This window comes from Delphinapterus leucas, chromosome 15 (assembly GCF_059928025.1).
Source record: "Delphinapterus leucas isolate spDelLeu-1000000601 "Yukka" chromosome 15, BTC_Dleu_Yukka2, whole genome shotgun sequence".
NCBI classification, from domain to species: domain Eukaryota; kingdom Metazoa; phylum Chordata; class Mammalia; order Artiodactyla; family Monodontidae; genus Delphinapterus; species Delphinapterus leucas.
This window is the reverse complement of record NC_143143.1, coordinates 21,837,935-21,862,852: the sequence shown is the minus strand read 5'-3', so window position 1 is coordinate 21,862,852 and position 24,918 is coordinate 21,837,935. Positions and strand designations below refer to the sequence as shown.

Below are 24,918 nucleotides of genomic sequence, written 5' to 3'. Positions count from 1 at the left end.
TTGGTAAGAGACCCCTTTCCTTTTGTTAGCTAATGCGGTCAGATGGGCTGACTGCACCACTGACTTCAAGGGGGGGCATGTGACCCAGGCCTGGATAATAGGGGAATTAGATCCCCCTGGATGATGCAGTGGTTCAGGGATAACAAGCATATGGGCCTGACCTGGCCAAACAGCATATTCCATTTCCTTTAGCCACTATGTTAGTTATGCATATGGGCATAGGCCCTAGATGGTCCGGTATGTCTCCATTCTGAGACTTTTAACTGTTAAGGAAGAGAATGTCTCTTTCTGCCAAGGTTGCTGAAGAGGACAGACTATGATTCAAGAGCTGCTGGCACCCATCCTGCCACTATCAGGGGAGAGCTTACTTGATAATGCAGCCAACACCAAAGAAAACAGAGCCAAGGAACAGAGAGAGCAAGACTGGGTCCTGATGACACTTGGACCCCCTGGATCCAGCTATAGCCGAAACCAGTTACCTGTGTACTTCTTAATTATAAGAGCCAATGAATCCCATTCTTCACTCATTCATTCAGCTTAAGGTAGTTTGAGTTGTGGTCTCTACCGATTGTGACTGAAGGCGTTCTGACCAATAGAGAAGCTCTGCTGTTCCTTGAAATTTCAATTATAAGAAGCCAGAAACAAAAGGCTACATAATATATGATTCCACTTATATGAATGTCCAGAAAAGGCAAGTCCATAACAACACAAAGTAGATTAGTGGTTGCCAGGGGCTGAGAAGAAGGGGGAATGGGGACTGACTGCTAATGGCTACTGGGTTTCTTTGTGGAGTGATGAAAATGTTCTGAAATTAGACAGTGGTGATGGTTGCACAACCCAGTGAATATACTAGAAAACACTGAATTCTATACTTTAAACTGGTGGATTTTATGATATGTAAATTGTATCTCAATTAATAAAATAGGAAAAATTTAACTATAGCCATCGGAGCTCCTGCAGGGAGTGAACGGGAGCATTTCATCCCCTCACTTTCCTTGCTGTGAGGGATGGAAGTTACCAAAGCAAGAACTGCAGAATTGGAAAAAGCTTTATTTCAAGGGATTACAAAAGGTAGTGAAATACAGGGGAAAGGGAGTGCTAATATAATCTGGCATAACAGAGAATGGCCACTTAGTTTTGCTTTCTAACTACAAACACAAAAGGGGATCTCATTATTTAAGGTTAAGACAGGATAAGCACAAAGCTATAGATCACTGGGCTCCCTCATTTAATCTAGAGATTATGAGACAACTAGTTTAATACCCCTTAAGCTGTAGCATCCATTCAACACAAAGTTCCTTCGTTTTATTTACCAGATGACCAGGAATCGTACACAAGTTTGGCTGCAACCATGTCTTCCACCGCCATTCCTGGAATGGACAGAAATTTGGTTCACCTTTTGTCAGAACAACTTTTCCTCAAACAGCCCAGATCCCAGAACTGGCAGTCCCCTGATACAGTGTCCATCAGGGTAACAAGGACTGATACCCAGAGGTGAGTTCAGGCTTGAAGTATTGGCAAAGGGCAGAACAAGGCAAGAAACGCCCACCAAAGAAATTTTACGTATCCTTCAGACGTTAGTTCAGGGGTCAGAAAACTTTCTGTAAAGGGCCAGATGGTAAAGATTTCAGGCTTTGCGGGCCAATTACTTGCAATTACTCAACTGCCATTGGAGTGCAAGGGCAGCCATAGACAACAGGGAAACAGATGAGCCTGACTGTGCTCCAAGAAAAGTTTCTTTATGGACACTCTAGTTTGAATTTCTTAAATTTTCACATGTCACGAAACATTCTTAATTTTTTCCCCAATCATTCGAAAATGTAAAAACCATTTCACTTGTGGGCTGTGCAAAAACAGGTGGTAGGTTGGGTTTAGCCCGTGGTCTGCAGTTTGTTGGACCCTCTGGTCTAGTCCAAACCCTGAATCCTTCAGCAACGGACCCTTTTGTCTTATAGTTTTGGGCACATACCTTAAGCTTGAATGGACATATGTTCTTAAAGGCCAGGGGCCGGTTTTTATTAACTTTCGTAGCTACCACTGCACCCGGTATGGAGCTTGATACATAGCAGGTATTTAATATGCACCTGCTAGATGAACGGATGTGCCGATAAACCAGTCCCCAAAAGTGAGAAAGTAAAAATTGCTCAGAAGTGTAGAGCAGGGCTATGCAGTCCTGTGTCTCCTGAAGGGAGCCGGCTGACCTCTGATCTGCTAGGAACAATGAGACTTTCAGACCCAGCTAGACCAGTGTGATGTCTTTGAACCAAGCTCTAGATAAAGCTTATACTGTGTTTGCCTGTCTTTCTGTGCATGAGATTTTAAAAAAATATTTAACAGATGGCAAGGCATGGATACTGACTGACTGGCATGGGTGCTGGGTGGTCAGAGTACTCTTAGTGCTCTGCCATGCATTAAAGCTTTGGTTGCTTAATCATTAACAAATATGTAAGGTCTGGTGAGGCTGAGGGGCTCAGGGCAGCAAATATTTACCAACCATTTTGAGAGTATTTCAATATTTTAGGTGTAGGAGCTGAATATTAGCTCTGTTACCACGTGTGTCCATTTCCTTAAATCTGGTGGGATGGGAGAGCTGGGCTGAGGGGCAAACCAGCCGCTGGGAGCCCCTTCTTTGTTGGGCTTCTGCCTGTGCTAACTCAGGTAGTAATGGGGCTCCCCACTGAAGACCTTCTTAAATCAGCAAGCAGAAAGGTAGGGAAGGAGGGGGAAAAAAGGTCTCAGGCTGTACTTCCTGTCTGGGTCTCTGTCAGGTTGGGGCTCCCTGCTATTTCTCTTAAGCTCCCTGTTTTTAAACATCTTTTTCTCCTGTCCTCCCATCTCTGAAGGATATCTTCTTCTGAGTGTCATTGTCTTAATGCTGACACTTGCTGTGTGCACACTGTTTTATATACACATCTCACTTAATTCTCACAAAAACTCCAGGGAACAGGTGGTGAGAAAACTGTGGCTCAGAGAGGTGAGGTCACTTGCCCAAGGACGCGTGTCCAGGGAGTGGCAGAGAAAGGAATCCAACCCAGGACTGACCAGTTCCAGAGTTCATGGGCTTCACCACTATGCCGACGTAAATAATTGACCTGAGTGATAGATTTCACAATGCTTCAGCTGTGGAGCCTGCTGACCCATTCCTCTTCCCACCCGTGGGTAAACCTACCTTGTGCTCTGGTTAAGTTTGTGCCTTGGGAGCAATGGCTCTTACCCAAAGACTTGAACACCGTAGTCTTCTCACAGTGGGCTGGTTTCACTCCCTTTACCACTTCTCCGAGCTCAGCGAAGATCTCGGCCTGTCAAATGAACACACACTGACCCAGGCCATGGGGCTAATGTCTGCTCAGGGCCAGCTTCTGAAGCCAGGACAGTGTGTCCCTGAACTGGATAAGGGATAAACTTGATAAAAGGACCTTTTGTAAACTGGATGATGTCAGGAAGGAAGCCTCCACCTTAAACCTTTTTTGGGGGGGGGCGGGCGTGGGTACCATCTGCCTCTGTGATACTGTGATTGCAGTGATACAAATCTGTAGCCAGGGGAATGTCCTGCCAGGATACTGTCAGTGAGGAAATAGGCCTGTTCTTATCTGAACACTCATTTTGGCAGCCCCCTTCTTGCCTCTATGCCCTGATTACCAAAAAAAAGGCCAGAAAGTGGCCAACCCTAGTCCTAATTTGTTGGCCACATTGGGGAAGATTCCAGGCTGTAACAGGCTCCTATCTTCCAATCCTACTGCTTTATAGGACAGCCCAGTCCAACAGAAAAGTCCATCAAGCCGCTCTCTTCAGGCAAAGGGGACAGGAAAACACATCACCACATAACCTCCACATTATTCTGGGAGGGGATTAGAAAAGGTTGAGAGATGTTTGGGAGTTGTCATCCCACAAAGAGGTAAGGGTTACCAAGGTCTGAAGCAGGCCAGACAGAAGGGGGTGTTAATGAAACCCTGGGATCCAGGTGAGGCCATCCAGGCAACAGCCCACCAGAAAGGAGGCTCACCCCTGACAAGAGGACATCTCCAGACTCTTTCAGGGCGGCCTCCTGGGAATCCACATACAGCACAGCCTGTGTCATGAGCTCATCATCCAGCTCTCTCCAGTCAGGTCTGCTGGCGCCGATGGCTAAGAGACAGCAAAACAGACCCTGAGCCTAGAAATGGTCACAAGGGATACCAAACACTCCAAAGAATGAAAGGGGTGGGGAAAAGGAGGTGACAGAGGACACATGGGAACAGATGTGGAATGCCCCATTTCCCCAGGCCAACTCCCTCCCAATCGACGAGACTGAATTCACTAATAAGAATGATACCTAGGCATTTTTTCCTTTCCATTTCATATCCATTCTCATTACTAAAAAAAGATTTTGAGGCAACTTAGCATTCATTTACTGTGTGCCTACTATCTGTGGGATGTTTCACACATACTATTTATAGTCCTCACAAGCACACTTCACATCTGATTCCCATTTAAAAAGTACACAAACTGAGGCTCAAAGAAGTGGTACATGCCAAGGTTAAGTATCTAATAAGTGCATCTATAGCTCTGAGACAGTACATGCCTTTCATGCTTCTTCCACTTATCAGGAACAGAGACTTCCTTACAAAACCCCTAAAACAGAGACATTACTTGGAGCTTATTCAGACCCCACGCTCCTCTATCTCTGTCTGTCTGCTTGTTCTTCAATCATTCCCATCCCTCACCCCCAACCACTTCTCTCTTAATTCACGAGAAAAGAGCCCAGTGTTAGGGTCAGAGAGAAGCCCCAATAAAGAGGAAACTGGCTGCACCCTGGCACCAAGGTTTCACAACCTCTGCAGAGCCCAGAACCATAATGATGAATCCAAGGAATCATGACTCCTGGCACTGGAACACAGGAATACGCAGAGGCTGCAACCAAATGCCTGCAGGGCCAGGAAGGTAATGAAAATGAGCAGAACTGGTCAGAGGAAGTGGATTGGAAATGGTGGAGACTGAGGTACAGAGAAGAAAGCAGACCCTTCTAAAGCGGACAGTTATTGTTCAGCTCAAGCTAATTGTTGCCATGTGAGAATGCAGGGCCACTGTTAGAAAGCCTGCCCTACCCCTGCTCCTTTTTTAAAAGAGAAGCAGGAAATCTCTTTGCATGTGTTAGTTCTTGATTTTCAGAACACTCTATGGTCTGAAAAAAACACATCTGCTGGCTGGATCCAACCCATGCCAGCCAGTCTTTGGAAACTGCTATAAAGCTTTATACAAATATAAGGCAGCATTTACAAGCCTTCTCTCACTGCCATCCAGTTTTCTCTACTTGTTCCCTCTCCTGCTGTTCTCCCTCACTCTAATTTTCAAAGAGAGTGGTGTCAAAATGTCCATCTTGAAGGCTGTTTGTGTGAGAAGTTCTATAGAACAGAAGCACCAACTAATGAAGCTCATAAATAAATCATAAGCTGGTGGGAAAAACCCTAGCTTCTCAAGCCACCTCTTCTGATTGCTCTTGTTGCCCCCAATCTGGAAGCAGGGTGAGTTCTCGAAGGACTGCATAAGGCCACTCAGGCTGATGGAGATGGTCCGGGTAGCAAAGGGAGGGGCTTGACTTGGGCTGGGCCTTGGTCTTCCTGCAGTGGGGCGAGAATGGGTGAGGGTCAGACGCTGGCTGTTGGGCTGCAGGGATAGGATGAGGGACGTGCAGGGGAGGCTGGAATTGGGCGTATCTTTAGCCAAGCTGTAAAGTAAGTAAAATCTGTTGTTGGTGTTTCCCTGTTGACTGCACTTACAACATACTTAAGTATATTTAATGCCTCTGTGAATACATAAACCAATTTCGTTTTTAGGCTAGGGAAAGATATGAGATGGCTTGACTCTCCTTCCTGGAGAGAGACTCAAAGTGTGACAGGGATCCAACATGAGGGATAGTCTCTGTTGTTGGCTTTGAAGGTGGAGCATCCACATGAAAAGGAATGTGGACAGCCTCTAGGAGCTGAGAGCAGCCCCAAGGAAAAGGGCACCTTTGTCCTACAACACAAGGAACCTGCCATGACCATGTGGGCTGGGAAGAAGACTCCGGGCTCTGGATAAGACTGCCGCCTGAACAACATCTTGATTTCATCCTTGTGTGAGCAGAGGACTTAGCTAACCCATGCCCAGACTCCTAACCACAGAAACTGAGATAATAAATATGTGCTGTTTTAAGCTGGAAAAAAAAAAAGAAAAAGCTGAAAAAATATCAAGTCAGTCTTGCTGAAGATTCAGCTCTTGTCCATTTCACCAAGAACTGGTTTCTCTTGATTCCCTAAGTCCTTCCAGAAATGGTCTTACTGTTCGAGTCTGGCTTTATGAAGAGTAAGACCTACCCCCTGGACCCACATTCATAATACCAGTCCCACACAGGCTGAGACCTTCAATTTGCTATGGCCCATTCCTCAATCATACCACGTTTTGTTTCCTTTATAGAACTTATCCTCAGCTGGAACCATCTAGCTCATCCATTCGTTTACTTGTTTGTTGTCTACCTCCCTTCTCTGGAATGTAAGCAGCGGGAAAGCAGTGATCTTGATTGCTGGTTTACTGTGGCCTCCTCAGCATCTAGAACAGTGCCTGACACATGGTAGGGATTCAATACATATTTGTGAATGAACTTGGCCCTTGCACGTGTGTGCAGACATTTTAGATTTTGAGTTCACACTATGTGCTTGTCACTAAAACATGGGGCACTGATACCATGTTTAAATTCTTGAGTCTTCAATTGTTTGCTCATCAGAATCCAGTCTTCTTATTGAAAGATAACATAGGGTATCATTTAAGATCTTGGGCTCTGAGGGTGTATTACCTCAGTTCAAATCCCAGTTTTGCCTCTAAGAACCTCTGACTTTGGGCAAGTTTCTTAATCTTTCCATGCCTTGGTTTACCTACCTGTAAAATGGGGGTCATGATAATAATAGCTCCTATTTCATATGGTTGTTGTGAGGATTCAGTGATATAGTACATACAAAGAATTTAGAACAGCACCTGCAATAGTAAGTATTCAATATAGACCAGATCTTGTTATAACCCCCAGGGCTATTTGAGGATCTTCAGAGGCCCCAGGAACTCTTATGTTTAGAGTCCCAACCATCCTATCCCACATATTAAAAAGCATCCACTTGTCACATTAAATGTCTTTAGTGTTGTAATTTTAAAAAATTTGTTTTTGTAATTCCAAGTGTTGTTAAAGAACAAGTGAGTCATTTGGCTTTTGTAATTTAAATTTCATAACATTTAAGAACTGAGCCATAACTGATCCTTTGCTATAATGATACACTTTATAAAACTTTAATTAAATTTATTAGTTTCAGGTTTGTGATTTTTGTTTCATATTTTGGAGTATCATTTTTTTCAGAACTCAAATGTTTCTGAGGCCATTAAAAAGCTCAAGCATTTTGCATGAGTAAAACAGCTCTGCAGATGCAGCCCCCTTGGTCCAGCCAAGGGAGAGTCTGGCCACCCAAGGCTCATGGAGCCACTCTGCTTACCATTGATGTGAGCCCCGGGCTTCACCCATTCACCAAACAAAATGGGCTCCGTTGCCATGGTGACTGTGATGATCACATCTGCCCCGGTCACAGCCTCCTGAACCGATGAACAGACCTGTACCTCTCCTTGCACTGTGTTCGCAAACTTCTCTGCATTTTCTTTGGTGCGGTTCCATATCCTCACCTTCATTGGGGGTAATAAGAGGGACATTGGTGCCATGATTATTTGGCTGTTTATGTTTCATTAAGCCCAGGGGTGCAAGGAAAAGTTGAACCACTCTGGGGTTAGGGCTGTAGTTATTTAAATCATTCCGTATGGTGAATGTACATTTGTCTGGGCCAGATATTTGAAAATGACCTTTCTCTATCCCATTCCCCTTTCAAGAAGGGGGGAAGTTTTTCACTTCTAGCTTGGGACACACAGCCTCAGTAGCTTAATAGCTACTATATAGCTTAATGATTAGCAGAGCAAGTTCTGGAGCTAGACAGGCTTAGAATCAATCCTTGCTGTCACTTACTGTTTCTGAAGTATATTTAACTTCATTCAGCCTAAGTTTTCATGTCTGTAAAATGCAAATGATAACAGGCAAAGTCAGTATCAAACTCACAGTTTATGTTTGGGAGTCTGTAAAGGAGTCATAACAGGTATGAGATTCACAAACAGGATGTGCAGGGCTGTGCTTGGAATAGCTTGATCTCTGAAGGATATGTAGGGAATTAAAATCTGGAAGGGTTTCAGGAGTGAATGGTGCAGCAGAGTAGAAGGCCAAGAGTAATAGCTACAGTTAGATTCCTGGGAAGCGCTGGCGGGAGAGGGTGGGTCACTGGCATCACCAGGAGGTGGGGACTTGCTAGCTTGCTTAACAGATTTTGATGTCTGTGGTGGCAGCTGTCAGCCTTCAACTGAAAATAAGGCCTAAAGAATCTCTCATAAGGAAATATAATAAATATGGAAATAAATGTTATGTCTGAGTAAGTTCATTAACTAAGGTGAAAAACAATACAATATGTCCATTTATAAGAGAATGGTTAACTATACCATCTTGCTTGATAGAAAAATATGAAATACCATACAAAAATTAAGTAATCTGGAAAAGTGATGGTGTTACAACATGCAGTGAAAATACAGTATATACAACTGTGTATATCTAACATGATTAAATCTTTAAGAGGTTAATATTCAAAATATACAAAAAAATTATAAAATTTAATATTAAAAAATAAAGCAACCTTCTTTTAAAATGGGCAGAGCACCTGAATAAATATTTTTCCAAAGAAGGCATACAAATGGGCAACAGACACATGAAAAGATGTTCAACATCACTGGAACATAGGGAAATACAAATCAAAACCACAATAATATATCACCTCCATTTCCCTCGGCATGACGACTATGCACAGACCTATGGTCAATTAATCTCTGACAAAGGAGGCAAGAATACACAATGGAGAAAAGACAGTCTCTTCAATAAGTGGTGCTGGGAAAACTGGGCAGCTACATGTAAAAAAATGAAATTAGAACATTCTCTAGCACCATACACAAAAATAAACTCAAAATGGATAAAGACCTAAATTTAAGACCAGATACTATAAAACTCTTAGAGGAAAACATAGGCAGAAAACTTTTTGATATAAATCACAGCAATAACTTTTTGAATCCACTTCCTAGAGTAATGAAAAAAACAAAAATAAACAAATGGTACCTAATTAAACTTAAAAGCTTTTGCACATGAAAGTAAACCATAAACAAAACGAAAAGACAACCCACAGAATGGGAGAAAATATTTGCAAACGAAGTGACCAGCATAGGATCAATCTCCAAAATATACAAGCAGCTCATGCAGCTCAATATCAAAAAAACAAACAACCCAATTAAAAAATGGGCAGAAGACCTAAATAGACATTTCCCCAGGAAGACATACGGATGGCCAAAAAGCACATGAAAAGATGCTCAACATCACTAATCATTAGAGAAATGCAAATCAAAAGTACAATGAAGTATCACCTCACACCAGTCAGAATGGCCATCATCAAAAAGTCCACAAACAACAAATGCTGGAGAGGGTGTGGAGAAAAGGGAACCCTCTTGCACTGTTGGTGGGAATGTAAATTGATAAGCCACTATGGAAAACAGTATGGAGGTTCCCGTAAAAATCTCAAAATAGAGCTACCATATGACCCAGCAATCCACTACTGGGCACATACCCTGAGAAAACCATAATTCAAAAAGAGACATGTACCACAATGTTCACTGCAGCATTGTGTCCTGGCTATTAATTTACAATAGCCAGGACATGGAAGCAACCTAAGTGCCCATCAACAGATGAATGGATAAAGAAGATATGGCACATATATACAATGGAATATTACTTGGCAATAAAAAGAAATGAAATTGAGTTATTTGTAGTGAGGTGGATGGACCTAGAGTCTGTCATACAGAGTGAAGTAAGTCAGACAGAGAAAGACAAATACTTTATGCTAAACCATATATATGGAATCTAAAAAAAAAAAAGGTTCTGAAGAACCTAGGGGCAGGACAGGAATAAAGACACAGATGTAGAGAATGGACTTGAGGACACGGGGAGGGGGAAGGGTAAGCTGGGACAAAGTGAAAGAGCAACACTGACATATATACAGTACCAAATGTAAAAGAGATAGCTAGGGAAGCACCTGCATAGCACAGGGAGATAAGCTCGATGTTTTGTGTCCACCTAGAGGGGTGGGGGAGGGAGGGAGGGGATATAGGGATATATGTATACCTATAGCTGATTCACTTTGTTATACAGCAGAAACTAACACACCATTGTAAAATAAATAAATAAATAAATAACCTCCAATAAAGATGTTAAATAAATAAATAAGTTAAATAAATAAATAAACCACTTGTGGTGATTTCCAGAGGGGGAGGGTTGGGGGATGGGTAAAACAGATGAAGGGGATTAACAGGTACAAACTTCCAGTTTCAAAATAATTAAGTTATGGGGATATAATGTGCAGCATGGAGAATATAGTCAATAATATTGTAATAACTTTGTATGGTGACAGATGGTAACTAGACTTACATTGGTGACCATTTTGAAACGTATATAAATATCAAATCACTACAATGTACACCTGAAACTAATAAGATGTATGTCAATTATACTTTAATAAAAAAAGCAGAGAAAAACCATACAGCTATGTTACGAAAGACGAGAGAGATTGGAAATGTTAACTACTTGTCTTTGAAAACAGATAAAAGGGAATTTTTCTTTTGTTTTCTTCATTACAGTCTTCATTTCTCAAAGCAGAAGTATTATTTTTATCATAAGAAATCATACCCCACCCCTCTCACACACATAGAAAAAAATAAAAGTAGCATCAAATGTATCAGAAATAATAGGAAGTGTGAGCCAGCCAGAATGGGGAAAAGTAGACTAACATCTAGGCTGCAGAAGGCATGCTGTGGCCTCCTGCTCTCTAGGCCTCATTCCCAGCTCCTGGATCCCTAAGCCTGAATACTTAAGGACCCCAGATTCTCCTAAGAGAAACAATAGAAAGGGGCCAAAAGAACACCTGAATGTATGTAATGGATATGACACAATCCTTTAAGTAACCGAGTAGGCTCTCTGCGTACTTCGGCATACCCTGCAAACTGAGAAACTGGAGGGGGTGATTCAGGCCTTTCCCCCAACTCTTCACGTCCAGTGGGACTTCTGGGCAAATCGTTAAAAGAATGGTCTAGGGGGCTTCCCTGGTGGCGCAGTGGTTGAGGGTCCACCTGCCGATGCAGGGGACGCGGGTTCGTGCCCCGGTCCGGGAGGATCCCACATGCCGTGGAGCAGCTGGGCCCGTGAGCCATGGCCGCTGGGCCTGCGCGTCCGGAGCCTGTGCTCCGCAACGGGAGAGGCCACAGCAGTGAGAGGCCCGCGTACGACAAAAAAAAAAAAAAAAAAAAATGGTCTAGGGACTTCCCTGGTGGTGCAGTGGTTAAGAATCCACCTGCCAATGCAGGGGACACGGGTTCGATCCCTGGTCTGGGAAGATCCCACATACCACAGAGCAACTAAGCCTGTGCGCCACAACTGCTGAAGCCCGCGCACCTAGAGCCTGTGCTCTGCAACAAGAGACTCCACCACAATGAGAAGCCCGTGCACCACAACAAAGACCCAATGCAGCCAAAAATAAATAAATAAATAAATTTATATTAAAAAAAAGAATGGTCTAGATGGTGGGACCCTCAACCTGACAATTTCAGCATAACCCACACTGTAACAAAGGAGTACAGAGAAAGGTCACTGCTACTTCCTCCACAACCCTCCCAGGACCTACCTCCTTAAAGGAGAACTGCTCTGTGAAGATCTCATAATGGCTATAAGCCTGGACGCCAGCTCCAAGGATACACAACACTTCACTGCTGGGGGGTTTCAAAAACTATTTGAGAGAAATGAGATAGAAAAGGTCAAGGGAGACTCTAGGAGCCAGGAGAAGATCAAATACAGTTTGAGAATCAGGTGAACTTCAAGACCTCTCAGGCAATCAAGGAGATGTCATTGTGTATTTCCATTTCCACAGAGTGGGGAGGGAGGGAAGGAGCCTTCACTGGGTACCTAACATATGCCAGTGCTTAAGCCTCATGATCTCATTTAGTCCAGACAATCGACCCTATGAGCTAGATACTCCCATTGTTATCCTCCTCTTACAGATAAAGAAATTGAGGTCCAGAGAGGTTAAGTAACTTGCTCAGGGCCCTATGACTACCGAATGGCACAGTGCGGCTCTAAAACCACATCTTTCATTCTCCAAAGCCCACATGCTTTCTGCTGTGCTACCCTATCTCAGGGGCGTGATAAGCCACACCTACTTCTGAGAGCTGTTAGTTGCTTCTGGAATCCATGAATCCTTGGGAGCCTAGGTTCTCAGCTATATTTGCTGTGTCCACTCTCTGTTGATCCTGACTCAGCCTCCGTCTTCCTTTAAAGAGGGATGTAGAGATGGCATTTGTGGCACCTGCTAAGGGTGTATGTGTGTCTTTATTTGTGAGTGAGGTTCTCTGATCAACTCTGCAGTAAAGTCTTTCTGAGCACCCTGATAGATTTCACCACTTCACAGCACTTGTTTGTTTACAAATTTATTTTCCTGTACTGGTATGTAAGCCCCGGGAAAACAGAGACAGTCTTATTTGCACAGAATTGGCACATATCTACCATTACCTATGAGAAACAGAGCAGGGTTTCTTGACCTCAGCACTACTGATACTTGGGCTGGATAATTCTTTGTTGGCAGGTGGGTGGGCTGTCTTGTGCATTATAGGATGTTGAGAAGCATCCCTGGTCTCTGTCCATTAGCACCCCCTCTGTCCTCAGTTGCGACAACCAAAACTGTCTCCAGACATTGCTAATTGTCTCTGGGGCAGCTGGCCAAATTGTTTTCAGTTAAGAACAACTGGCATTGAGGAATGACAACACTTGCTCCTCAAACCATCCATATTTAATAAGACCGTCTTCTGCCTTTCCTCTGTTTCATTTAATAAAAATTGAGCTCCTTGGGGCTGCTCTTTCTTACAATGCTAATTATTGAGATTCTGGAGTGCAACCTTAAAAATGAAAGTATTCTTAATTATTAATCACTGCAAAAAGGAGTCTCAAATATTGGCAGGTGATTAGAGATGATGTCTCCTGTAGCTGCAGAAGGAGAGATAGCATTTTGTGCCATCAACTATAGTTCAAAGAACCTTGATTTGAAAAGCTTTCAAAATGACAATATCCACAAGACTAGTAATCTTATGCTCCTGTCCAATAAGGAGAATTATGTAATTTTTCCTTAACTAATTTTTTTTTTCTGTTCTCAGTTAATATGAATCTATTCTTGGAAGTACACGTGGGCTTCAGAAATTGTTGCAGTATCCTGTAAAGTAACCTTTAACCTCTGATAGAAGAATTAACCTGGTTGATCATCAGAATCAACCAGACACCATAAAAAACCAAAACACCTAGTTTCTTAGGCCCTACCCTCAGCGATTTCAATTCAGTGGTTTTGGGAATCTGAATTTAAAAAAAAAAATTTCCCCAGATGCTGCTGCTCCTGCGTAGCCTGGGTTGGAAACTACTGATCTGGGACGAGAAGACCCACAGCTACCTGGGTTGTCTGACTACAGGAAACCCTAGACTCCATTTCCTCCTGCACAAAATGAGGCCAGTAATACTTGTTCTGCCTTCCTCCCAGAAATCCAAAAATTGATTTATTTCAAACAATGGTTTGGAAATTATTTTGGAAAAGATCAAAGTCCTTTTCAAATGTAGGGCAGTATTGTTAGAGTCCCTCTGTTCCTAAGTTACCAGGGAACATACTTCAGAGTCCCTTGATCATTTCAATCTGAACTGGGTCTGCATATAATTTTTCAAAGCCAGTTCATCAAGCTGCACACTGTAGTCTACTCCCTTCCTATATAATTACCAGATTTATCCCCACAGTCTTCCCTCCCCATCATGTGTTTAGAAAACCTTAACACACTCACAATTTGAACACCTGGTCTTTTCTCCTCCAACCCTCCGATAGACCCCACATTTCCTTTATGCTTAGGCCTCATAAACCGGCATTCCCAGACCTTTAATGTGAAAGTTCCAGCCTTTAACTGTTCCTACAGATACCTCGTCTTCTTAACCCTAGCCTCTAAAACTACTGTTCTTCTTGTAGGATGCCTTTGCACTGCTTAGAAATATCATCACCTCTATCACTTGCTTTTCCTTCTGCCTGGAGAGCTCCTCCCCTCTTCCTGTTTCACTCACTTCTTTTTCGGTCTTTACTCAAATATCACCTTCCCAGTGAGGTCTTTCCTCGATAATTTAAAATATCACCCCTTCCCAATGCTCTCAATTCTGCTTTATTTTCATCCTTCTAGCTGGTGGTGGGGGTGGGCGTGTTATTTTTTTAAAGCAAGTCCTAGCCTATTAGTAAACTCAAAAGGGGTTTGCTGTTGGTTAATTATTTTTTTTAGCAACTCATACTATGTCTTTTATTTTTTATTTTATTTATTGTCCCACCTCCCCTCTGCATGTAACTCTCTGTTTCGTGCAGTACCACATCTCTGACATTTAGAACAGTGCCTGATATGTGGTAGGATCTCAGTCAATATTTGCTGAATGGATACATCTGTGTGGCTTGGATCTGTTTATCTCCGCCTCTGCTTCTTGTGCAGTACTGACTCTGGCCTATGGGGCAACCACACTGATTTGCCAGGAGCAGTGTGGTAGAGGGGAAAAGAAAGCAGTCCTGGGAGTCAGAGAGATCAAGTTTTAAATTCTTGCTCTGCCACTTGTTAGCTGTGTGACCCTGATCAACTCACACAACCTCTCTGAGCCATATTCCTTATACCTGGCAAATGAAGATAATCATATCTACTTTGCAAGGTTGGTGTGAAGATCAGGAATAGCACATGTGAGGTACCTGGAATCTTGGGCTCATTAAATGGTAGCCAATCATTTCGTGAATCACTGCGCTCAGCTGACATCCCATATTTGGCATATGAAGTTCCAGCTATGCCCAAAGAAGTTCCAAATGAGCTCCTCACTTCTACCTTAGACATTCAAACTTGAGACACTCAATCCCACCCACCAGCTCAGCACAGCCAGGCACTAATCTCACCTTGGTGGCGATGGCAGACACTGCAGCTGTTCTCTTTGCAGTTATGATATTTCCATCCATGACCTTGGAGGAAAGGAGAGACAGTGAACAAGGGGCACCCCTATCCACCACTTAAGCAGAGAGAAGACGCTCTAAAAGCGTTAGCCCTAGGAAGCATCATAATATTCTATAAAGAGAATGCTTTGCCTGGATACAATCCCTCCACTTATAAGAAATGCAACTTTGAAAAAATATGTTAATCTTTAAGCACCGGTTTCCTACCTGTAAAAACAAAGATAATGGCAACCACTCAGAGGGTTTTTGTGGAGATTAAATGCACTGGCATACATGAAAACATCTAGCATATGGCGAGCCCTCAAGAATTGCCCATTTGCTTTACTTGCCCTGGGATTCTCAAAACATCAAATTAAGGAGAAACTTCAGGAATAAGAGTAAGTCACTTGACATCTGTGCAAGGGCCCTGAAACTCTATCTTAGGGGCTCTCAACTCCTCCTGCACATGTGGGGAGGTTTGTGAAGATACAGATGACCAGACACAACACTCAGGTTGACTGAATCTGAACACTAGGGATGGGACCCACACACTGTTGTTTCTAAAAGCTCCCCAGGTGATTCTGAATTACGCCTTGCTAGTAATAACTCCCATCCTTTGCACTGTTCTCTGTTTATATTAATCATCTCAATTGGTCCTCACCAAGTAGTATCAGTACTCTCATTTTATGGACATGGAAGTGAGTTGCTTGGCTACTGATCGGATTCAGGAAGAATCTCAGGCCTTGTCATTTAGTTCCAAAGCCTGAGGTGGTCCCAGTTTCCTGAGGAAGCACTGTTGGTAGGTAGTATGGATGCCATTTCCATACTACATACTCTTTTCAGGGGAGTCATAAATGGGCAGCTTCCTTGGGGAACCAGAAATTCTGAGGAGAGTCTAAGGATCCAGGGGTGGTTTGGATTAAAGAGTCTGTCCCTGATGAGGACTCAACCGGCTGGCCTCAGAGCTAGGCTGGAGGGCACAAAGCACTTTCACTAACCAGTTGTGTGACTTCAAGCAAAGTGACTCTAATGCTCTGAGCCTCAGGAACCTCAAAAGAAAGCGGGTGGGGAGGTGAGGGTGTAATAAAAACTCCCGCAGAGAAGTGTTGTCAGAATTGAATGAGACCAATTTCTCCTGCCTGGTACATGATAAGTGCTCAGTAAACAGCAGTGAGAAAGGCAGTAGAGCATTGTCTTAAGACAGTATAGGCCTTGGACTTACACAGAGTAGGTGTGAAGTCCATCCATGCCACTATGAGCTATGTAAATTTTGGTAAGTTTGGCATAGTTGCTCTATGACTCAGTTTTCTCATCTGCAAAATGGAGGTAATAAATTTACTTTACCTCACAGAGTGGTTCTAAGTATTAAGAGAATTAACACATACAAAGTATTTAGAACAGTGCCTGACGCACACAAGGTGCTTAATAAATTTGGACTACTACTATTTTTTGATATTATCATTAAATGTTAAAACAGGTCATTGTGTACCCCTTAGAAAAAAACTCCCAGGTATTAGAGAGCACCCCTACTCTGTAACTCACGTAACTCCACATTGCAGAGATGCACTAAATAAACGTTTCCTTGGCTACTGGGTTTGTGCAAGCTGTATATTTGGAGTAACCGGTGTAGGACAAGAACATTACAAGAATGACGAGATTATTACTTCCACACTGTCACACACTTAAAGCAGCAGTGGGCTCTTGTGCTGGGTTATGCATCCTTAGGCAGTTCTGGAATCAGATACACAGTCACAGATAACCTTCACTGTCACTGGCATCCAGTCACTCAGAGAGGGTCATGGGTGGCCACACTCAAAACTCCCCCTGGTCAACAGAGAACCAACTTCTGAGCCTAGCTCTGTGCACAGGGACCCTGACCCACCCCTGGCCAGGGAGTTGCTCACCGCCAGAAGGGAGCCATCGCTCGGCTGGAAGAGTAGCACAGTGGCCTGATGGGAGGGGACAGCGGAGGTGGTGCTGTGGCCCTCATAGAAGGTGACCAACTTGGTGGTCAGGGCGTCCTCTGCTGCACTGTAGGCGGGCATGACCCCCAGGAAACTACAAGAAGAGAGGGAGCAGCTTCAACCCCTTCCGGTCAATGCTGAGGTATCCTATCAAGTCCCCATGTCCCTTCCTTTCTCTTTCCTGGCTCAATGCCCTACTGGCCTTCTCCCTCGCCCCCCCCACCCCCATCCGTCTGCCATTCCCTTTGGCAGTATGCTGAGTACGTTCAAGAATCCGGCTCTGGATGAGAAAAGTCACCCCAGTTCTGCCACTTACTAGCTGCGTAACCCTGGGTACTTCACTTCACCTCTCTGAGTCTCGGTTTTCCCATCAGTAAACGTTGCATCAATACCTACCTATATATGGAGTGTGTTGAATTAAACAAGGTAATTCCTGTAAAGCGCCCACTTGACACAGTGGGTTGCAAAAATCAGGTGGGAGCTGTTATTAGCAGTGGTTAGGTAAGCCCTCCCTTCCTTCCTCCCGCTGCTTCCATTCTCACCCCTCCTCTTCCTCCTTTCCAGTTTCTCCAGACCCTGGCCCGGCCTTCCTCACTCACCCACTGTGTTTGGCCACGGGCACCACGGTGCGCACCGGCTGCATGACCCCTCCTTCGGGGCCGCTGGAGAAGTTGGCCAGAGCCGCCTCCAGAGGCGGAATGAGTAGGCTGGAGCTGCGGAGGTGGTCCTGCACATCTGCCGCGCTCAGGAACGCTGGCACAGAGCTCATGTCGCCGCGGACCTTCTACCTCCGCGAGCTCACGGGGATCCGCGCTTCCAGCGCTGTGCCCTATGCGAGAGCGCCCAGGGCGCGCTGCCGCCTACAGGTCACCGCCCAGCTCCGGGGGCGGAGCAAAGCCGGTTTCCTCCAACCCCCATCCGCAGGGGTGGGCGAGCTGGGTCCGCTCCAGACACAGGTTCCCGAAGATTGGAGGTGACGCGGCGGGCTGGCTGGCAGTTAGTATTCTTGGGTCCACTTTCTCAATTCCTCTAGTTAGCTGTAGTCACATTCCTTGCAAAACATGTTAGTTTGGCGCCCTACCTTCTTCCCTCCCCCCAACTCCACTATTTGCTGTCTAGGTCCTTCTGCCTGGGAAAGAGGAGACAGAGGGAGATGGGGGCAAACAATGATGGGCTCCCTTATTTCTTAAATTATTGCCTGCTTTTTAGCAGCTCTTAGATTAAAGGAGATAGAAGGTTATTAAAAAACATTTTCCTTTAAATTCTGTCCCCATCTGGAGTCTCTTATCCCAACCTCGCTCCCACCCCTACCCCATCCCCACCCCCAGATCCCGGGCTGTTGACCGCTTCGAGTGCACAGTATTCTCCTGGGCTAATTAATTGAACTAACCTTCACCTTTAGAAAAGGGGGAAGTTCCCAGGACAAGATATAATGGCCTTAGTCACAAATCGCCAAGTGCATAAGTTGTCATGTCAGCAGAGGAGTTGGGATCTGCCCTTGAAGTGAGACTCCAGAACTCTACCCCTAGCCATTAGGCTACATTGGCAGAGAGGGTGTAAGAGGGCATTTCGGGCCAGGTTAAACCCGGGGGTGGAAGGAATGTTGTCTCCTCCTTGAGGACAGAGTTGGACTGGAACCAGGGACTGATATCTAGGAGCACCAAGACATAAAACTGGGATGCTTCTTGAAGTCAAGCAGCTAAGAGGGTGATTCTTTGGAAGGGAATTACATGGTTAAAGAGATTAAACATTTAGATAGAAGGCTCTTGTACCAATGCAGAGGGTGAAACAAATGAGCAAGAGTGTAACCTGGGACACAAGTCAGGAGACTCCAGTGCATAAGTTGTGCTCCCCTGATATTTTCACTGGGAGCTACATAGGGCACTTCTTAGGAAATGGTCACATCATAATGAAAAACAGTATAGTAAGTGTCAAAATATGTACCAATGAAATAATAAATCACATGTAATGTACTTAGCACAGTGCTTGGCACAGAGTAGCCACATAATAAATGAAAACCTCTTATATCATCAAAACACAGAGAAGATGTGGCGGTGGTTGGAAAAGCTTATTTCAATTACACAAATTTGTTTCTTCAGTTCACCATCCTTAGAAATGCAGGCCCAGGGCTGCTGGGATTACGGAAGTGTTTACGGCTCATTATTTGTGTTGTTATAATTATTATGACGTAACAATTATTGGGTTTAAAACATGACAGAGGTATAAAGAAAATAGCAGTGTGTCTCATTATTCTTGAGGAAAAAAAAGCAAAACCAAATACTCACCAACTAAAAGAGAAATGAAATAGGAAAGCCAGATGGTTTTTTGTTTGTTTCCATTGTGTATTTAAAAATTGAGCCCTGGTCAAGTAGAAAGCTTTTGTATTTGTTTCTAGCAAATCCTGTAGGAACAGGACTAGTCTGTAAATCACCTCAAATCGTGTTCTTAAAGCTTTGCGTACCATCACCCAGGCCCTCACTAAAGTAGCGCTGGGAAAATTGGTCTTGATTGAATTAATTCTGTTGGGACTGGAGACCCAGGGAACTAACTGGTCCCAAGTATCCAGAGCCTTTCCAAAATGAAAGTTATACAATATGCAATATCTGGTTAGGATCAGGAGTTGTACAACCTGGGCAGGTAGAAGGGAATTCTTAGGTGATCACATATGCTAGGAGTCCAACTGCCATGTTCTGTTGAAGCTCTAATACCTCCCTGAGATCTTTTATTATTTACTTTAAATATATTGTGTTAAAATTTTTACTACTCTTTTTAGCTTCACTAGGAGCAAAATTAGCCTGCTATTGTAGTTTAATATGCTATTTCAATCATTTTGAATTTGCATCAAAATAAATGCATGATTATTCAAAAGACAGTAGGTCTGTGAGTCACCTCAAACCATCTTCCTCATACGGCTTTGGGTGATATCACCCAGGTCCTCAGCAAAGTTTTAGCTGCCAAACATGGTGGTTTGGTTTTAGCTCAAGGGTCTGGAAAGAAGTCATCATAAAAGGGGAGGGCAGCCTTCTTCCTCCTTCCCAGCCTGGTGGTAGCAGCAGTGGTTCTGGGGAGGCTGGTAGGAATTCCAGGGGAGCAGCACAGGTCTGGTGGCCAACTGAAGATCAATGATCTAGAATATAGGTTAGAAGCTGTTTTGCAGTGTGGACTGACAGCAGATTAACCAGTGTACAACAAACATTGGCCCAAATTGTCCAGAGGGAAGGGGGTTGCTGGTGCCACACCACTTGGCTGGGCTATGGAGTTAGCATACTTTTGTATAACATGTAAATAAATACCTTTCTAGGCTTAGTTTACAAGGAGCTTCCATGGAAATTATCATATTGTTTTTTTTTAACTCATTGATGTGATACATTGGAAGAGCAGATATCCTAACATCTCAATTTGTTTCTAAGGTTTTTATTGGAGTTCTAATGCTTTGGAGATGAAATCCCCAAGTCATTTCCAGGTAGAGGATTAGGAACTTTGTACTTTGTGATTCCCAAGTAAAGGCTCTGTGGTCAGCCAGTTTGGATTTGAATCCTAGTTCTGCCACTGTACATGCTGGATGACCTTAAACAAGAGATTTAACCACTCTGATCCTGTTTCCTGCACTGTAAAATCAGATAGTATTAGTAATATTAGAACCAACCTCCCAGAGTTGTGGTGAGGCATAAACGAAATCATTTTGTGAAGTGTTTAGCTGGTAGGTGTTTAATAAGTATTATATTATATAAATATTATTGATGCTTTTTAGTTTATATTATTAAAATAATGAAACTACTATTAGCAGTAATGACTTAAGAGAAAGAGTATTAATAAACTTATTAGTAATGTAGGGGCCAGTAACCAGGATGCTGGTGTAACTCTTCCTTCCCTGCCCTCCACTGAGACCTTGTGCTGGGACACGCCTAGAGGGTTTACAGGCCCCTGTGCCTACACCTCTGGAAGCTCCTTGCTAAGCCTCCACAGACTCTGGGGAGAAGGTGGCCACTTGCACTTCCCTACCCTTCCGTACTGCCACTACCACACTGAAGCTGACAGTAGGGCAGGGTTGTCACTAGGGTAAGCCAAGCACAGTGACTGAAGTACTCACTTCCAGCGCAAAATTTAGGGACATACGCAGAACTCAAGATACTCAGTACTGAAGATTAAAAAAAATTTTTTTTTTTTTTTGCGGTACGCGGGTCTCTCACTGCTGTGGCCTCTCCCACTGCGGAGCACAGGCTCCAGACGCGCAGGCTCAGAGGCCATGGCTCACGGGCCCAGCCGCTCCGCGGCATGTGGGATCTTCCCGGACCGGGGCACGAACCCGTGTCCCCCGCATCGTCAGGCGGACTCTCAACCACTGCACCACCAGGGAAGCCCCTAAAAAAATTTTTTTTAATGTAATATTGAAAAAAAAAAACCACTAAAAAAATTCCGTGATAACGAAACTACCATTTTAAATAAAGCTAGGATCAGGATTACTGATTTTTCCTTTTGTTTTAGCCTCCCATATAGCACCTCATGGTACTTTTAAGTTTTTTATTTTGAAAAAAATTTTAAATGTCATATTGAAGTATTTATCTTGCTTATTGAGTTGGTTTCCCCTTAAACAGGCAGGCAAGGCATCCTGGTTACTGGCCTCTACATTACTAATAAGTTTATTAATATTCTTTCTATTAAGTCATTACTACTAATAATAGTTTCATTATTTTAATAATGCCAAGGCAGGTGTCTCACTCCTAGTCTGTCTTCGGGAAGTGGGGGACTGTATGGTGGGCCAGGAAGAGCAAGTGGTAAAATATTTGGGAAACCTGAGACAGGTGGGTTGGGCGAGCCAGCAGCTGGCAGGTTGCCAGGAAGGTAGGGGCTCCAGGGTCCGTGGGCGGGAAAGGGGCCGAGGCAGCGCTTGCTGGGTCCTCCCGCCCGACTGGTACGGGATCGGGCCTCGCCTTTGAGGGGTCTGTGCGGGGAAGAGGCTGCAAACCTGTCCGCGGGGCCGCCGGCGGGGCGCTCGGGTAAAGCGTTGGAAGGAGGTACCGCGCTCGGTCGACTGGCGCCCCTCAACGGCGGGGCGAAAGCAGTTACCACGGCCTCGGCCGTGAGTGTACGGACCTCCTCGCCCTTCCTCCTCCTCCCTAAGCCCTCCAAATCGAGATGCTCCGCCTACCCCCCCATCCTCCTTCCAGCCCAAGAGCGTGCTTCCTCTCCTCCCCCCGCCCCTCCCCTCCCCGCCCCAACTCCCTACAAACACGCAAAAACCCACTAGGGACTTAGAGTTAATTTTTAACTGTTTTTATTTTTTATTTTGGTTGTAACAGTGATTAGAAGGAAGGTTTTGGGAGGTTCAGTCAGCTTTAATTTTAATTTGACTTTAGACAAATGAGTTGACCTCTGAATCTCAGCTATTATGTAGGAATATCATTTTACCCATCCCATAGGATTTTTCTTTTTTAAAAAAATTGAGGTAAAATTCACCATTTTAAAGTATTAGAATTCAGTGGCTTTTATTACATTCACAATGCTGTGAAACTGTCACCACTCATTCCAGAACATTTTAATCTTCCCTAAGATAAACCCTGTACTCATGAGCAGTCATTCCTCATTCCCCGTATTTCCACCCACTGGCAACCACAAATCGGCTTTCTGTCTGTATGGATTTGCCAATTCTGGGCATTTCTTATGTGGATGGAAATAATCAATAAGCCAATTAGAGCCAAATTGAGGATGATCGTCCGGGAGACGGTCTCTCAGATAACTCTGAGGAACTGCTCCAGAGAAGCATGATTTTCCGCATAGTTTTATATCTCATCAGCACAAAGAACACCAAACAAGTCAGGAATACATTCCTTCAAGATTTTACAAAAACAAAAAAAACAGATCAGCATGTATACAATGAGTCAGTATGGCCTTGGCACCTGGGAAGGGAGTCTTATCTAAGAAGTATGCAGCACTGACATCCCAGGAAGGGAGGCATTTAATCTTTATTTTTAAAAAGGACATTCTTTACTTCAGGTACCCTTTTCTTTAATGATTAAAGCAGATGTACAATGTATGTTTGATAGGCTACGAACATCCTGTTTTAGCTAGCATAAAAGTCAAGTTAAATCCTGTATAAGCTAGAATGACTGCCTCATAACTCAATATGTGAAAATTTCTTCCATCACATTTATATATAGAATCATTATAATATATGGTCTTTTGTGTTTGGCTTCTTCCACTTAGCATATTTTCAAGATTCATGAGTGTTGTGTCATGTATTACATTTTGGATAACACCACATTTTGTTCATCCATTCTCATGGACTTTCGGGTTGTTTCCACTTTTTGGGTATTATGAATAATGCTACTGTGTACAAGTTTTTGTGTTGACATATGCTTTCCATTCCTAGAAACCTAGGAATGGAATTGCAAGGTCATATTGTTACCAAGCCCAAGCTCCTTCTGCTCATCGCACGACAGGCCAATAAATCGGGAGAGGAGTTGTTGGAATAAGGAATAACGATTTTAATGGGAAAGCTAGCAGACCGAGAATACGGCAGACTAGTGACTCAAAAATCCACCTTACCTCAGTCCGAATTCGGGCTCCTTTTATACACCAGAGGGGGGAGGGGGCGGGGCCACTGTGGCACCGACCAATGGCTGAGCGGGGCTGCTACAGCTCGCGCCAGCCTCTCAGGTCTCACACCCTGAGTAGAAAGGTGCGACCCCAGAAAGCCGCCGGGTCTGAAGAAGTACCAGGTTGCTCCAGCAACGTCGTCCTCCAGGTCTAGGTGAAGCGAGGCGCAAAAGCCGCTGAGACCCCGGTGGCCACGTGGAGGCTGTTGACACACCCTTTCCTGGGATCGCTGTCTGAGGCGGCGGGCCCCCTGGGCTCAACCCGCGGCTGGCCTCACCGGTCAGTTCATGACTGATGACGTGACCTGGGAGCGGGTGTCCCCAGGGCGGAGCTCCCGCCCGCCTGCCAGCTTGCGCAGTCGGTGGCCGGCAGGTGCGGGGCCAGGCCAGTGGGCTAGGCCCAGCCCGAGCGCGGAGAGGAGCAGCGGAGCAGCCCCTGCCCCAACCGCGCAGCCGCCGGCGCCAGAGAGGGAGGAGGAAAGGGCCCGTCACCGTTTGGGTTCGGGCTGGGGAGGCCGCTATTACAATATGGTAATTATATGATTAACTCTTTGAGGAATGGCCAAACTTTTCCACAGCTGCTATATACCACGTTACATTCCCACTAGCCGTGTGTGAGGGTTCCATTTTTCTACATTCTTGCCAACACTTTCTGTTTAAAAAATTAAAATGTTTTTAAAATTATAGCCCTCTTAGTGGGTAAATGGTTTCTCATTGTGGTTTTGGTTTAAATTTCCCTAACAGCTATGTTGAGCATCTTTTCATGTGCTTGTTGGCCATTTGTATAATTTATTTGGAGAAATGTCTATAGATCCTTTTGCCTTTTATTTTATTGGTTTGTCATTTTGTTGTTGAGTTGTAAGAGTTCTTTATTCGTTCATAACGTGAAATCCTTATCAGACGTATGATTTGAAAATGTTTTCCATTCTATGACTTGTCTTTTCACATTTTTGTCCTTTGATGCTCAAAAGTTTTGATTTTGATGAAGCCCAATTAATGTATATTTTCTTTTGGTGTCATATCTAAGAATGCATTGCTGAATCCAGGTTATGAAGATTTACCTATGTTTTCTTCTAAGAGTTTATTGTTTTAGCTCTTACTTTTGGGTGTTTGATCCATTTTTAATTAATTTTTGTATATATTGTGAGGTAAGAGTCCAACTTTATTCTTTGGCGTGTGCCTGTTACCAGGCCCTCTCCAGATTCTTGGACA

The 24,918-nt window shown here is 44.1% G+C and overlaps 1 protein-coding gene across 1 annotated transcript; it reads right to left on the bottom strand.

The window, feature by feature from the left end:
- Window positions 1-1,030: 1,030 nt before the first annotated feature.
- CRYM (crystallin mu) lies at window positions 1,031-18,624 on the bottom strand. The gene is made up of 8 exons (XM_022588585.3): window positions 17,710-18,624; window positions 17,051-17,204; window positions 15,114-15,176; window positions 11,802-11,903; window positions 7,491-7,674; window positions 4,004-4,125; window positions 3,215-3,299; window positions 1,031-1,370 (listed from the first exon to the last, which is right to left on the bottom strand). Exons 1-8 carry the CDS (start codon window positions 17,877-17,879, stop codon window positions 1,306-1,308), a joined length of 945 nt encoding a protein of 314 aa, XP_022444293.2. The 5' UTR covers window positions 17,880-18,624; the 3' UTR covers window positions 1,031-1,305.
- Window positions 18,625-24,918: the final 6,294 nt, after the last annotated feature.